General features: G+C 35.1%; 1 protein-coding gene across 1 annotated transcript in view; it reads left to right on the top strand.

Moving 5' to 3' along the window:
- Positions 1–12,834, top strand: part of LOC119190759 (doublesex- and mab-3-related transcription factor A2-like) — an 18,542-nt gene extending 5,708 nt beyond the window's left edge. The window contains exon 2 of the mRNA XM_037443461.1: positions 11,139–12,834. Within this exon, the coding sequence (XP_037299358.1) occupies positions 11,139–11,881 (743 nt within the window). The 3' untranslated portion in view covers positions 11,882–12,834. The remainder of the gene's footprint in view (positions 1–11,138) is intronic.
- The last annotated feature ends 3,474 nt before the right edge of the window (positions 12,835–16,308 follow it).

Genomic DNA, 16,308 nt, shown 5'->3' with positions numbered 1-16,308 from the left:
CTTATTACCATTAAAATATTTTTTGTATAAAACTTTGTCATTAACACTATAACACTGTTTATTTTTACCGCCATAGTACTTATTCTGCGAGCACTGTTGTTGTTTAACACGGTCAGTAAGAGATGTGATTGACGACGAGGACGGCCGCACGGGCTTAGGATTAAGTAAATCTAAACGTGACCTAAGATTTTCGCCATATACTATTTGAGCCGGAGAAAGGCCTGTGACAGAGTGTACCGAATTACGATAGTGAAATAAGTATTTTAACTTGCATTGGATGTGTCATATACTTCTACCCACTTGGAGTATGCGTCTACAATAATTAAATACATCCGGTTATTAATAGGTCCTAAAAAATCTAGATGCACCCTATAGAATATTTTCGGTGGAATTGCCATGTTGCCAGGGGCGCACGCGGCGGTGTTGGTCTGAGTTGAATGCAAATGTTGCATGCACTTATCATTTTTCCAGTGCATTATCTATGTTCGGGACCAAAATCGTGAACGCGCCTCTGCTTTTGTTTTACTATACCCAGATGAGGTGGTGTAATTCATTTAATACAGTACTCTGCAGAGCTTGGGGTATGACAACTTTGTGACCCTTCATAAGGCACCCATTTTCAAAAGCCAACTGAAGTCTACATTTATGATAAGGTTTTAAACCTATATTATCCATTTTCCTAGGCCAGCCCTGTAAAACGTATTGTATAACTTTACATAAAGTAATATCCTTTCGCGTATGTTCGCGTAATTGATCTAAGGTTATCGGCAAATTACCCTCAAAAACAAAGTTTACGTATGCTGCTCGGTCGTCTGCAGCGGCGGGCACAGCGGCCGAGGCGGCCGGATCATGCACTTGCCCTCCACCGTCACCGACTTCGGGGAGGCTCGCGCGGAGACAAATAATCCGCACAGTTATCGGCACTACGAATGTACTCGATAACATAATTATATGCATTGAGGAAAAATTGCATATCTTTGCAGCCTGTTTGCCGATACCTCGGGAATACCTTTGTGCGATCCAAATATAGTGACAAGTGGCTTGTGATCGGTGCGCAATATAAAAGGATTTGCCCGCCCATATAAATATTGGTGGAATCGTTTCACGCCGAAAACTATCGCAGTTGCCTCTTTTTGTATCTGCGCATAGCGTTTTCTGCCGAATTTAAGGTACGCGATGCAAATGATAATGGCCTTTCCGCGCCGTCTTCCCCTACTTGAGACAATACTGCCCCTAATCCATTTGGCGAGGCATCTACTGTTAAAATTAGTTTAGACTGAGGGATTGTAATGTGCAGAACTTTGTCCGATGATAATATTTTTTATTTTACAGAATGCTTCGTTATGGCTTTTACTCAAGTCCATTTGATACCCTTTTTAATAACTCATATAAAGGACTTAAAATACTGGAAGCGTCAGAACAAAATTTCTGTAATAATTAACCAGGCCTAAAAAGATTGTAACTTATTTACATTATCCGGTACCGGAGCACTTAAAATTGCTTTAACCTTATCCGGTGACTTTTTAACCCATTTTATTAATTACATATCCTAAATAATTAATTTCATCTTTAAAGAACTCACACTTATCTTTTTGTAAAATGAGTCCGCGTCTTGTAATCTTTGCAGAACAATGTGAAGTCTTTCTAAATGCAATTTGCTGTTGTCGGCTGTAATTAAGACGTCGTCAATAAACATAACACGCCGTCAACACCCGATAAAATCGACTCCATAGCCCGTTGAAGATTGCCGGCGCACTTGAAGGCCGAATACCATACGCGTGTATACAAAAGACCCCGGTGTGTATTTATACAAGTTATACACTGTGATTCTTTGTCTAATACAAACTGATTATAAGCCATAGAGAGGTCTAACTTGGAGAATTGTTGGCCTCCATACAACTTGGCGAATAACTCATTAACAGTAGGCAATGGATATTGTTCTACCAAAAGTTGTTTATTTATTGACACGGAGTAATCGGCGCATATTCTGACGGACCCGTCGCGTTTCAGTACCGGAACAATAGGCGACGCATATTCTGCGTGTTCGACCGGTTTCAGGATACCTAAACTTACCAAGCGATCTATTTCCGTTATCTACTTTGTTACGTAATGCGAAGGCTATCGGGCGTGCCTTAAAATAAATAGGTTTAGCATCGTTTTTAATCTCAGTTTTATTTCGTATTTGTTAAACTTACCTAGTTTGTCTGAAAATACCCGAGGAAATCGTTTTGTAAATTACTAACGTCGGGTTTGGAATTATTAATAAAATTACAAGAATTGAGTTGTAATTGAAAGCACTGAGAAAATCACGGCCCAGCAAAGGCGGACCCCGTCTCGTATTATGTAAATGTCAATGGAAGTTGCTTTCCATCGTATTCTATGGAACATTTATTACCCCCGAACATTTCATGACATTACCTGTATACGATAATAATTTCTTTACGGTATTTGACAATGGTATGTTACTGAAATACTGACGATATGTTTTCATTTAATAACTGTCACGGCCGAACCTGTGTCAACTTCAAATCTTAACTCAATGCCGCCTATGATTACAACCTCCGTCATAGGTTCTCCACGCAGCGAGCGAATGTTCAGTAACTTACCGTCATCGTCCTCATTCACATCTCCTACCCCCATATATTTAATTTCTTTGCACACATTACGTAAATGACCTTTTTTAAAACACTTCTTGCATTTATAGTTAATAAACCGGCACTGGGTAGAATTATGATTAGAACGACCGCACACTGAACACTTTTCTTTTCCCGTATGAGGTGTTCCGTTGCCGTCGCCCTCGCGGCGCTTGATCTGGAACACCTGTGGCGTCGTGCGCTCGGGAACAGCTGTGGCCGCGGCACCAGCCTGTGCTGACCGTATGCTCCCGGCTACTTGTACTGCCTTCGCCAATGTCAAAGATTTCATGTCGTGGCTAAACAATTTCTCTTTTTCGGGTCCAGCCAGCATCCCCAAGACAAATCGATCTCGCAGTACTTCCTCCACGTTGGTGAATCCGCAGTCAGCAGTAAGTCCCCGCAATCGCGCTGCCCACTGTTGATGTGTTTCACCCTGTTGTTGTACTGACAAATAAAACTTTTGTCGCTCACTAAACCCGCACTTTTTGGGTGTAAAGTGATCATCAAGTATCTTGATTATGTCTTCATAAGGAACGTCTTGTAAATCCTTAGGTAAGGCGAGGTCTGAAGCCAATTTGTAGGTGGCTTCCGTGAGTGCGCTCCAGCAAAATTGCTCGTCTTTTCCCGTCGCATCAGTTTTCTCGTCGATATCATTCGCGATAAACCACTGTGATAGTCTACTTTATACGCTTTCCATTCTTGTATGGAATGATCAAACCTAGACAAAAGGCCAAAAGTAGCCATGAGTTTTTCTTCCGTTTTTGTGTGGGTACTCGTCGCCACTGTTATGTATGCAATACGGGACACGAGTGAAACAAACGCTGGCTCGTAACGCACTAATTTATTAGCCCATCGACAAGGGCGTGTACGCAGCACGCTATACTTATAACTACATATATAACATTTGTGTTTTTGATAAAAATGGATGTAACTTTTATAAATCTGATACTTTTAATTTTACAGGTGAATCTGTTGCTCATGCCTCGCCCTGTGGTGGACTGTACGTTTTAGATGGTACTGTAAATGTTTCCGAATGTGGCGGATAATTTTTTGACACAAGATGTGCACTCTGGCTGTCAGGATAGTTATCAAATTTGGCATAAGAGGTTAGGACATTTGTGTCGTGTATAGGCATGAACCAACTGAAAATCACAAGGTAGGTATAAAGTATACAGGAGTAGATAAAACTAGTTGTATCGCTTGCGTGGAAGGTAAACAAGCAAGAAAACCTTTCAAAAAGGTTAGTGTTTAATAGGGCTACTTCCCTTTGGAACTGATCCATATGGATTTGATGGGACCGGTGTCTACAACTTCTTTTCAAGGAAATAGATATATGTTGACAATAGTAGACGATTATACGCGAAAAGTGTTTGCTTATTTTATTTCTTCTAAAACAAGTCAAAGATATATTTTGTGTGTTTCAATGTTTTGTTGAAAATCAGTTAGATAAAACAATTAAAACAATTAGGACTGATGGAGTAAGGAGTTCGTGAATAAAGAGTTTGTTGATTATCTTGCTTCAAAGGTATTGAACATCAAACAACGACGCCTTATAGTCCTCAGCAAGTTGGAGTAGCGGAACGCACCCATCGTTCGGTTACAGAAAAGGCAAGAACGTTGCTAGCTGAAAGTTCACTACCGAAAGCATTCTGGGAAGATGCATTCCAAGTTGCCATTTACCTTAAGAATAGGTCTCCTCATCGAGCCTTAGGTGGACAAATTCCTTATGACAAATGGTATGGACGAAAAGGTGATCTTAGCCATCTAAAGTATTTGGTTGTAAAGCTCTAGTCCATATACCTTCGTGTCACAGGAAGAAATTAGATGTCAAGGCACAGGAAGCAATTTTCGTCGGTTATTCTGAAAATCCAGGCACTTATATTTTAGGGACCCTGCTAACCCACGAAAAGTTATTATATCCAGAGATGCAACCTTTTTTGAAAATTGCTTTACAGCGCTAAAGCAGAAGCAATCTGTCGCACAGTCAGAATCTATATTGTTATTTGATGAGCAAAAAGAGATTGAGTCTGAGTTTGATCATGACTGTCAATTCTATGACTGTGATGAGAGTATCAGCCCGGCGGCTGAAGCAACTTTACCAGTAAATCTAGAAAGTGCAAAGAGTCAGTGACTCTGGAAGAGCGAAGTCTCTCAGTGACTTAAGGATGCCTAGTGTGGAAGAAGTGACAGCGAATTTGGAACAGGAATCGCACCCTGAGCGCAGATATCCTTCCAGAGACAGAAAAGAACAAATTTTTATAAAACACAATACGTCAATGGTAGATTCTAATGAACCTACGACATATTGCAGAAGCTACTCATGCCGATGATGCTGATAAGTGGCAACATGCTATGGTTGATGAGTATAGTTCCTTAAGGAAACTCCATACATGGAATTTAGTAGATAGACCTAACAAAAGGTTATACCATGTAAATGGATTTACAAAATTAAACTACCAAACTCTATGGTAAAGAACTTATGATATTGGGAATTTTGTTGATGACATAATAGTCTTCTTTAAATCTAATTTGACATTTGACACTGTCAAGAATTTGAATTTTTGAGAAGATTTGTCGAGATATTTTTCATTAAAAGATCTCTGAATTATATTCTTTCTATATTAGAAAAGTTTAATATGAAGGAGTGTAAGACCGTGGATACTCCATTAGTTTAAAATAATATGGCAAGAAGAACGGATGGTCAAGTCATAAGAATGAAGAACCATTTAAAGTTTTTTTTTGTGACGCAGACTGGGCAAACTGTCCAATCGACAGAAGGTCATACACCGGTTATGTTTACAAGTTAAGTGGAGGTCCAGTATCATGGGAATCCAAGAAGCAACCTACTGTTGCGTTAAGTTCGGCCGAGTCAGAATATATGGCATTAGCGTCTGCCACGAAGGAAGCGTGTTACTTACGTCGGTTTATATACGAGATAACAGGTATACTTTGTTCAGTTAACTTAGCTTCTGACAGCCAAATTGCCATTAATCTTGTTCGAAATCCTGTACACCACAGCAGGACGAAGCATATAGATACTAGGTTTCACTTTATTAGGAAAAGGTATCTAATAATATTGTTAAGTTAGAATATATAAAAGTAACGATATGCCTGCTGATGTACTAACGAAGGCCCTCGGACCTCTAGCACACAAACGATGTGTAGTTAACTTAGGTTTAGAAACTTAATTATTTTATTTGCTTTGTTTCTGTCACAACTGCGATTAAGGGCGGCTGTTGGAGATTGTAACCTTCGTCGTGACTTATTATTTTTATATGTTCTATTTTTAGAACTAATTGTATTTTGTTTGCCATAGTTACTTCTCTTTAGTCCGAAATAAACACTCATGTCAATAACATCTTTTTACTAACTTTATTTAATTACTAAGAACATATACCATATTTACAACACATATTAATAAAGTACATGAATAATAAATTATTTCTTATTTCATTCATTAAAAATTTATAATATATTATTAGTGTCTAGTAAAATAAAATTACTTACCTGTATAAAATCAAGTTTAAAATGTCGTATTAATAATTTAGTAGATTAAGATAGATAAATTATAATTTGTCGTTTGCACAAAGGTACTTATCTGAATAATACCCTTTTTTGCGTTGCGGATTAAGACAGAAATAGACTCAAGTTGATGTTCGAAAATTAATGAAGTTTGATGGTAGTTATTCATTGGCACTTTTAAATACTAGAATTACCGTAATTATATCCATGAGAAAATATTGATAAATAAGACTGAAAAGTCAGCATAAAACAATATGTTCAAAATGTAGAGAAACAAAGTGAAACATCATCAGCAAACGGATGTTTAAACGGGTTATTCGATTTTCGAAAAAAAAAGAAAAATAATTTCTTCCGCATGCTACCTGAACACTATTGGCATGCAGGTTTATTTACACCTAATCACTTTCTATTGGAATATTTTTTTAGTATTATAAAAATCGTTAAAGAAGTAACGCTTCGACAACAAATTCAGCCATCAACCTATCTAGTTTTAAATTACATTAAAATGTCGGTATCAATCAGGAATCCAAACAACCCCGCGTGAATCCGACACGGCCAAATTTAATCAAAACAACACAAACAGTGCACGGGTATTAGAAGTTTAATAAAATGAAAAAAGCATCGAAAAGAAATAAAATTGAAGAAGCCAGCAAAGGGAACGGCTCTTGTTACGTAGTGAGAGCAATTGGCTCGTGTGTATCGGTTACACGATAAAAAAAGGGAAAAATCCAATGAAACTCCATGGAAGGGCGAGATTTTGGATTTTTTAATGATTTGTGTCAATGTGAACCATTTTGAATTTAGAACTCATGCTTAGATACAAAACAATGTGACAGATTTCGTTCCAAATTTGAATTTTACCATAGATAATATTTAAAATCTGGTAATCTTAAGGTGACAGGCCAAAAATGGCCCGAAAATTGTTTATTTTAATTTTAAATGTTGCTTGGGATTTCAAGTTAACTACATCTATTCGTAACGTTATAGTCATACGAGGTGGTGAATTACTGTAAGTCCTACCTAGATATAAGAATATATAGTACTTAAGAGTTGCGATTACTCTATAATTAGTAAACCTTAATAAATGTCCAGTTTATTAGTTATTTCGATATCACTTACATTATCAGTGACGCGTTCTATACACAATTCGTTGTCCTCGAACTATTTTTTCAATTATTTTTTTTATTTAATATAGTTTTTCGATGCGATTTCACGTTAAGCAAAATTTACGTTCCAGTTGTCAGCAACTGTCGCCAACAGAAACGGTTGCGAGTTGTATTTTAATTGTCGTTTCCAGTCGAACAGATCAAGATCAAAACATATCAGACACACGGAACCCTCGGGCGTCTGTCGATTACTCAACCATTAACCTTACCCCCGAAATTGGAGTACAGTTCGAGTGATCTTCAACCTAAATAGACAACAACCTTCCCATGCGATACTCTATCATACCTCCAAGTAATAAAGTCCACATCTCTTCGCAACATTAGCTCAAATCGTAATACATTTGCCAATTAGTTTTCAACTTTATTGAAATTAAATAAGGTTGGTTTTACCACGTTAATTGATACGATTTATTTTTTTTTCGCGTAAAAGGTTTCAATAACTGGTCAGTATTAAATTTTTATAGTAAAGTGCTCATTTGTGTAATACTACACGTTTATTTGTTGGATGTTTCGAGTGGTTCTGTATGGGTTCGTGTGCGATTTAATTTACTAGGGTTATATTGTGGGCTATTATGGGAGATATGATGATACGTACAAATATTAAAGGGTCGATGGCTTAGTGCTGGTTAGTAGGGTGTGGTTCGAATTTTACCCAGTAACTATTTGCATAAATATTATTGGAAGTCGATAATAAATAAGTTAATAAATATATATTTTGACGATTATAACGAATGATATTGAAAATACAATATCAATAGTAGGTTTGGCATAATATTGTAAAGTTTCGTTGACGGTTATCAAAATTATGCTCACAAGTCGAGCAATATACCGAGATCAGTTATTAACGCGATTTTTATTTATCATAATTATATCAGAAAGGACAAAATGGCCGGACAAAAAAGCCCAACGTTCAATCGGCAACCTTTAAGTTTATTCTTTTCTACATAGGATTTAAATCTATCGTCTATATCTGTATAACTGTATCATAAACAACCCTTCAAAGCAAATCTACAAAATATACTGAAAACAGAATTTATAAAACTCTAAACCAACCCTTCCTTTCACAAATTGTAAGCACATTTTATACAATAGAATCTGAGGTTGCATCCGCTGACCTCAAGTGGACGCGAGACGGAAGATACGCCCAACACATAGGTTAGACAGAGACGGAGATATGACAGAAGTGCTACTCGAAAAATAAATGGTATCGGAATCATACGAAAGGGACGGATGTGGCGAATTTGTGCGTGTGCGAGCGAAATAGATAGAAAAATGCTCAAGTGGTTTGGAACGTTAGATTAAATTAGTTGTTAAGAATTTTTATCTAAATTATATTTCAGTTGGCATTGAGGATTCGCGATAGAATATTTTTTTTTATATCAAAGAGTTTTATGTAGGGAAATACTAGATTTAAGTAATGAGATGTTTAAAATATACGTGAACCTACCAATTATCAGAAATAACAGTAATAATTATATAGCAAATAAAATTTTCTTTATTGTAAATTAAATAAATGTTTTTGGGTAATGCTTTGCAATCTTGAAATGTTAGAGGAACTTTTGTCCAGCAGTGAGCCAGTAATAAAATATTTAATAATAAACTGTGGATTTTTTCGGATCAAAACCGGCGTCAACACAGCCGGCTGTTCACCATTCCACCATGTTACATCATGAAATCGAAACTCATAAATACACAAAAGACAGAACAGCACAATAAAACACAATAATCAATTGAAATTATTCACAATGCACGCCCTCGCACTGTACAAAATAAATAAAAATACACTGGAGTACATTTTATTTCGGTACGGCCACAGTACGGCTGAGTTTATTTCGTTTTTTATTCTCTGACAATAAGAAATACTGGCCATATAGAGCAGGATAGTTGTATGGGAACGAAAGAGATAGAAGGTGGATTTAATAATGTTTTTTGTTGTGTAAATAAAAAGGGCGGTTATGTATTGAAATTAGTTTTTTTAAATATCGAACGTCCTCCGGCCATATTTGCAAATGAGACAATATGGCCTTTGGATGATGTTCGGATATCCTTTCACAAACTTAATGATTGTTAGTCTATGGATTAATTGCTCCTTAGGTTTATTGGCAGTGAAATTTTTTAGACATTATGTTCAAAATCACAATTGGAAAAAGATATTGGAATGTTTAATACCAAAAGAACACTTGTTTCCCCTGGGATATGTATCTATCAGATTGGGATCAATTACCGAAATAATTAATTTAACGAAATTCATACTTTAAATATAGAACAAACAGGAATATATCTATGGTAACAGTATTAAAAAGTAACATCATATTTTAAGTTGCCAGTACTTCTCATAAATCTGAATATAATGATAAATGATCAACTTTACAATAAATTGAATATTTAATTTCAACCTAACAATATGAATATACAGTCTGCTACTATATAAAAGCGTGATAAACATGGAGATTTAGTAATAACGGGTCGCTTTATGCCGCCGTGGCTGCACTTGTAGAAACACAATTGTCGGGCTCAATTAGAAAGTAGGCTCCACTGGCGTGTGCGAATTTAATGGCTCTGGTTATTGTTTTTTTAAAACGCCCAACGTGGGGGAGGGATTTCGGTGTTTCGCGAAATTTCCATGCGAATTGGGGAGGCGATACGTGTTAATCGATATGTGTAATCGAATGGTACAACACTAGCGCTTTTGTTGTATATTGTAAGTGCCAGTTATGGACAAGACCTTAGTGTTCGATATTTAAATTTTGACGTATGGATTATCTAAACAAATTATTTAGCCATTAAATACTTTTAGGATGTTAGTTTTATTCATAAAATATTATTTTTGTACCAATATGTTTAAACTATTCTCGTTTTCTGAGATATTCATACAAATTTCAATTTTAGCAACTGCGTCTGCCGGTGCCTTAGCGGACATATAACTGAAACTCCGAGTCTTGTAGAGTACAACAAAATATGTACTGAGTATTTTTTTTTATTCATAGAGGTATTTTTAAACCAACTAATGATATACTAAGTCACCACATTACAACTCATGCCACCAATAAATTATATTTTTTTTTAAAAAGACGTTTTATTAAAACATGACTTTTTTGCGTTAAAAATTTAAAAATGGAACGCTAAAAGCCGCGCGTAAAACGGCGTACAAAGAGAAAGAGTAAATGTTTGTTTCAATGTTCGGTCCCCACGTCTGTTTGTCCTCGAGTGCCACAGCCTTTTTGTGTCACGCGTTCTGGCTTTTCATGATTGTTTAAGGCCGTACACTATAACCATGTAGTTTATTCGCGGTGAAAAAACTAATAGTTCTGATTCTCTTTGCTAGAAAAAAATCAGCCATCTTTTTAAAAAGGTTGCTAGCAATTTTATATTTGGAATTTTGTTTTATTGACAAATTCCGTTGAGTTTCTAATCACTTATATACGGCGAACTTGCTTGTTTTGTCATTAAGTAGTGTGGAATTTTATTTTTTACTAGTAGTTACCTATTGCTCTGCCGGCGTGAAAAAGTTATTCCGGAATAAAATGTAGCCTGTAGTATCCAGAGTAATCGAGTTTCCTATGTAAATCGGTTTATTAGTTCCAGAGATCAGCCCCTACAAACGTACAAACTTTTCCCCTTTATAATATTAGTATAGATAAAGATTATTGCGTTTCATAGTTTCGTGACTCCGTATCATAAAATAGATTGTCGACTATCCAATGGCAATGATTTTTTTCAATTATTAAAAAAAATCTGTTCTTTTTCCGACGATCAAAGTTATCAGTAGTATGTTGTTTTCCAAATCTCTAACCTGTTTTTTCTTTGTCAACAGTTCAAAAGCGCGCTCGCATCACAGAAGTATGCTCGACCAGCCCGTCACCATCAGCAGAGCAATCCCAAGAAGTCAAAACTCCCACCACAACCCCGCCTCTAACCACACCACCCCCACAATCCCCATCAGACCACGAGCTGAATGTCGAAGAGGAACCTGAGGAGTCAGAAACTTCACTTACTCCAGAAAACCTGTCTATGAAGGAGGCCAGAAACGAAGAACTTCCCGTGAAAAAAGAAGAAGAGAAATGGGAGAACAATGACTATAAATACAAAATGTTCAGGCGTAAAGAAATGGCCGAACCGGTGCCAGAAGAAAGCCATTACCAGAACCAGAAATCCCCTGTCGATGTCTTGATCAAAGTCTTTCCTAGACGCAGTCGGCAGGAGATAGAAGCTATTCTTGCCAGGTGCAAGGGCGATGTCGTAGCTGCCATGGAAATGATGATCAATGGCCCAGAAACACCTTATCAGGAGTCTCCACCATACCTTCAGAATTACCAATCGAAATCCGCCTTTTCTCCCCTGTCAAACCAAAGCTTCAAGTTTTCTCCATCTAGAAGATTCCTCACTCCTCCTTACAGTGGGACAGGGTACCTTCCAACCGTGATACGGCCGCCTCCAGAGTACCTTTCCTCGTTCATGCCACCATCGGAGCTGATGTATGGGCGACAGCTTCAAGTGCAGTCCCCTGGCACTTCTCCCACGTCAGATAATACTAATAACGAAGGATTTTCCGATTAGGGGTACCTGAATTGGACAGTTCTTTAAGAGCTAGGTTCTTCGTCTATTGATTTCGGAAGCGATGAGCAACTATTGGCGGACATTATTGTTATGGTAGTGATAGATTTGAAGTTAGTTATTAGTTGCGAAGGTGGTTTTTGAGCGGATATGGATTACAATTAAATGTGGATTTTAAAAATGAGTAATTTATGACTTAAAATCCAATACTCGTTCTAATTGATAATTAAATTTAAAATCAGTTCGCCAAATGAAAACTGCAAGTCATCACGTGTAAGAGAATAGATATGGAAAGTTTCGATGTTGAAATATAATATTTTACTTAATGTAAGAAATATTTGTAACAATACCAGAAATTAATAAGATGAAGCAATAAAGACAAACATTAATTTTCAGTTTTTAGTCTTAATAATCAGTGTGTTCAACTTTTACCATCATATTTTCAATTTAAAATCCATTAGAATTACGGTCGTAAATAGCTTGTAATCTTTATCCTTCTAATATTCTAAAGTCAATGTATAAACGATATTAAATAAGCTATTAATAAATAAAAATAATAACTCTTTCCAATTTACAAACAATATATATCTGCCTAAAAAATGAAAGAAAGTGCGCCATTATGCAACTGTTATTCAATTACACTGGCATGTGCAATCAAACATGTAATTACTGGGAATTATGGTCTAAATGATAATATCAATGTAAATGCATTAACTTGTTCAAAGTTTTGACCAACGCGGCAATTACGACTAATTGGTACGTAAACTAAAAAAGTTAAAGTAAAAGTCATAATTGCCACAACACAAACGTCACTAAAGTAAAAGCCATAAGAGTTGCCATAAACAACATAAGTAACAATAACTTTTACCGTTACTGTTAGTGAGAAAGTCCTCATAATTAGGTAGTCGAACGCAGATCGCGGAATGCCTGATGAAGGGTTAAGTTTTCCGAAAGGTAACCCGACACAACATATAGGTACTAATATGCATAAATGTGGTCTAAATATAATTTTAATGATAATTAGACTTTACATGAAAGAGAAGCCGGTAGGAATTGAGGTATAAGGACCTTTCGCTACCGATACCAACAATTCCGGTGTGATTTTACTACGCTTGAAGGAAGAACAACGGCATTACTACGCTCGTAGTAAAATACTACGCCCGTAGCAATTACTACGCGCGTAGGCTACGCTGACAATAATTTTGGAAAGTTATTGGAAAAAATGAAATATAATGTATGCTTGTAAATTTATATAAAGCTTTTAAATGTCGTTATAATTACTGAATACTGTGTAGATGTTCATTTAGTGAAAGATAGAAAAATATTTTACGGAAGTGTCAACTTGGGCTATTTAGAATAGCGATCAGGTGAGAATGTAATGATTAGAATTATATTTTATTCCACAGATATATAAAAAAGAGTCTATATTATAATAACTCATTCGAAACAACATTAAGGGCCTGTTTGACAAGATACACGTAAATTTTATTTGACAGTTATGGCATTAAACAGCTAATGTAAATAGTATAGTGAGTTTATTTGGTAGCATAGATTAGAGTACAACTTTAGTATTTGGTGGGCTTATTAATTTAAGGCATAACAAGTTTATTTCAGTAGTTGTGAAACAGGCCCTAAAACTGTGTCGTTATTTGTCTACCAAAACGTATTTTGTAATAGCCATTAATTTAAAATCGATAGACAAAATCATTAATTAAAATGTTATTATATGTATTATTTAAATCAGTCATTTCAAATTTGAACGTAAAGAAATACAACCACCTGTACATAATATTCATCATGTTCTATTTTAAAAAGTCCTTTGGCACACGATATTAGTTTCTTCGAAGAAGATTCTAGAGTTTGTATATATTATGTACTAGGTATACAACATATAAATTAAATCTTGTAACTTTAGGTTTAGATATTGCGATAGTGTTCAAAGCCTATGCCTTGATATAGAAATCTAGTGGTCAGGTAATCGGGAGTTTTATAATCTACTGAAATATTATACAGAGATAGCATCGACGTTTCAAAGGCAATCATTTCTAAGCGACAATCAGTAAACTTTTAAGTAAAACGATTATTTTGGTTTAAATAGGAAAATTTACAATAGTTAAACTTTTTGGTATATAAAACTAAAGTGTAATGAAATAAAAAACCTAAACCAAAATTTTTAAAATATCTGGCGATTACAAATATGTACTTAACACATTTTCGGTACATTTGTTACTTAGAACTTATTTTTAAACATAAAAAAGTAAGATTTTAACGTAGTAGCTGATATTTGGGGAATCTCTAGTAAAATGAGAACTAATGACTTTTGTGAGACAGAATATATCAATTGTAAGGCGAGTGTATTTGTAAGTTTTATTTACGTAAGTTACTTACGTAAATTGTAAGTTGTGAAAAATGAGTATGCGTAACTAACCGTATGCTTTTACATATTTTACAAGTAACTTATGCGTAACTTACTTACGTAAGTTTTAATTAGTGGAAAATGAGCATGCGCTACTGTAACCGTATACTTACATATTTTGTAAGTAACTTACGCGAGTAACACTTACAAATATAACACCTAACACACACAGAACTCTGACCACTAAAAGTAATCGTGTAAGTAACAAATAATTAGTTTATAATCAATAAAAACTATACATATGTAAATATAATTTTATAAGTGAGTCCAACCTTGCTTAGTATTAGTTATTTTGCTGAAAATATCGGATTGAATGCTATTAATCTGGAATCATTAAATTAATTCACCTTCAGATTAACATCATCTCAAATTATTCTAATGAGAATCAGCGACCACCACATCGCGATCTTGAACCATATTACTCGTTAATAAGGTTCAAGGCCGTTGGTAAATGCTGTTTCATTCACTAACGTTGATAGGACCGTATTACATTGGAAATAAGGTCTATTATATCACGAATCATATAAATATAACTGTGATTTTTAATCATTTTTAGAATTTTTCTTATTAGTTATTCAGGAAACCAATTTTTTTGTTAACGGCTGATATTTTTTTTAATCCTAATTCCTATCCCAATGATGTACCTATAAGTTTTATACAAGGTAACTTTGACATTCCATTAATAAATGAAACCACATACTCGTCTTTACCTCTGCTAACATTGTGCCAAAAATCACTCATGAACAACAAATATTTTCGCCAAAATCCTGGTTTTCATTTTCGGCGATTTTTATCATTTTGTAGTTTTGTGCGAATACTGGTGTAAGTATATTTCTGACTGAAAGTATGATGTTACCGCTCATATAAATTCTCTTCGAGCATTAATAGTGGCATTAGAGCATGTGAAACTAAAATTACTTTTATTAATAGATAATTATTTCGCACGAAACTTACACGTTTTTTTTTATTTTAGATCTATTACTTGTGATAAAATAATGTTTTCAAAAAGACAAATATATGGTTTCATTTCTTATCGGAATGTCAAAGTAACCCTGTATAAACTATTAAACATATACTTAATGTTATATTGTAAGAAAATAGAAAAAATCGTTGTAAATAATATGATTATTGTTCTAGAATTATCGATGTAATATACGTATATAGTATGAAATAAAATGTGCTCAATAAAATGAGATTTGCTTTTATTTTTAGGTTCTCCAAAAGAGTTTACAATAAATTTATATAGTAATATAACAAATAGTTATATTCTGATGCACAACTACTTAAAGAAGTATACAACATTTATCTCTACATATAATAAAACAAAGTCCCCTTTTCTGTCTGTATGTTATCGCTTTTTTCTAAATCTACTGAACGGATTTTTATGAAATTCGGCATGGAGATAGTTTAAGACCTTGGGAAGGTTATAAACTACTTTCTATCCCGGGAAATTATATAGCCGGACTTTTATCCCGGAAAACTCCATCACGCGGGCGAAGCCGCGAGCAAAAGCTAGTTATTAATGTAAACTTAATATCAATATAAACCTCAAACTTTAAGAGTAGAGTGAACAGGTTTCTTTTGGATGGGCGTGTACCACCTTCGTCTTCATCTACACTTTCCATCAGGTGAGATGGAAGTTCCATGAAGTATACATAGTTATAAATGCGAAAGTAACTTATGTTTTCGCTGAAACTACTGAACCGATTTTGAAATTTGGTGCGAAGTAAATTCAAACAGGAAGAAATAGGGTACAAATATCAGGCAAAAGTATAAAGTAAGTACATGTAACTTTATCACGGTACAACTTTTACACGTTGCTGGAGCCGCGATAGAGCTAGTAGAATATAAAGTAAGAATTCAATATCTGAGTATGTTTCAGTAGCGAAGAGTCTATATTGATGAAGGTTTTATGTATTATATCAATTTAGCTGGCTGATATTATAAATGTCATTGTGGTTTCTATAACGATGGAAAATGAGAACAAGAAAATGGTGTTAATGTTATACATACG

The sequence above is a fragment of the Manduca sexta genome, chromosome 5, assembly GCF_014839805.1.
Source record: "Manduca sexta isolate Smith_Timp_Sample1 chromosome 5, JHU_Msex_v1.0, whole genome shotgun sequence".
Taxonomy (NCBI): Eukaryota; Metazoa; Arthropoda; class Insecta; order Lepidoptera; family Sphingidae; genus Manduca; species Manduca sexta.
Note: the sequence above shows the minus strand (reverse complement) of the source record. Positions and strands in the feature narration are given on the sequence as shown.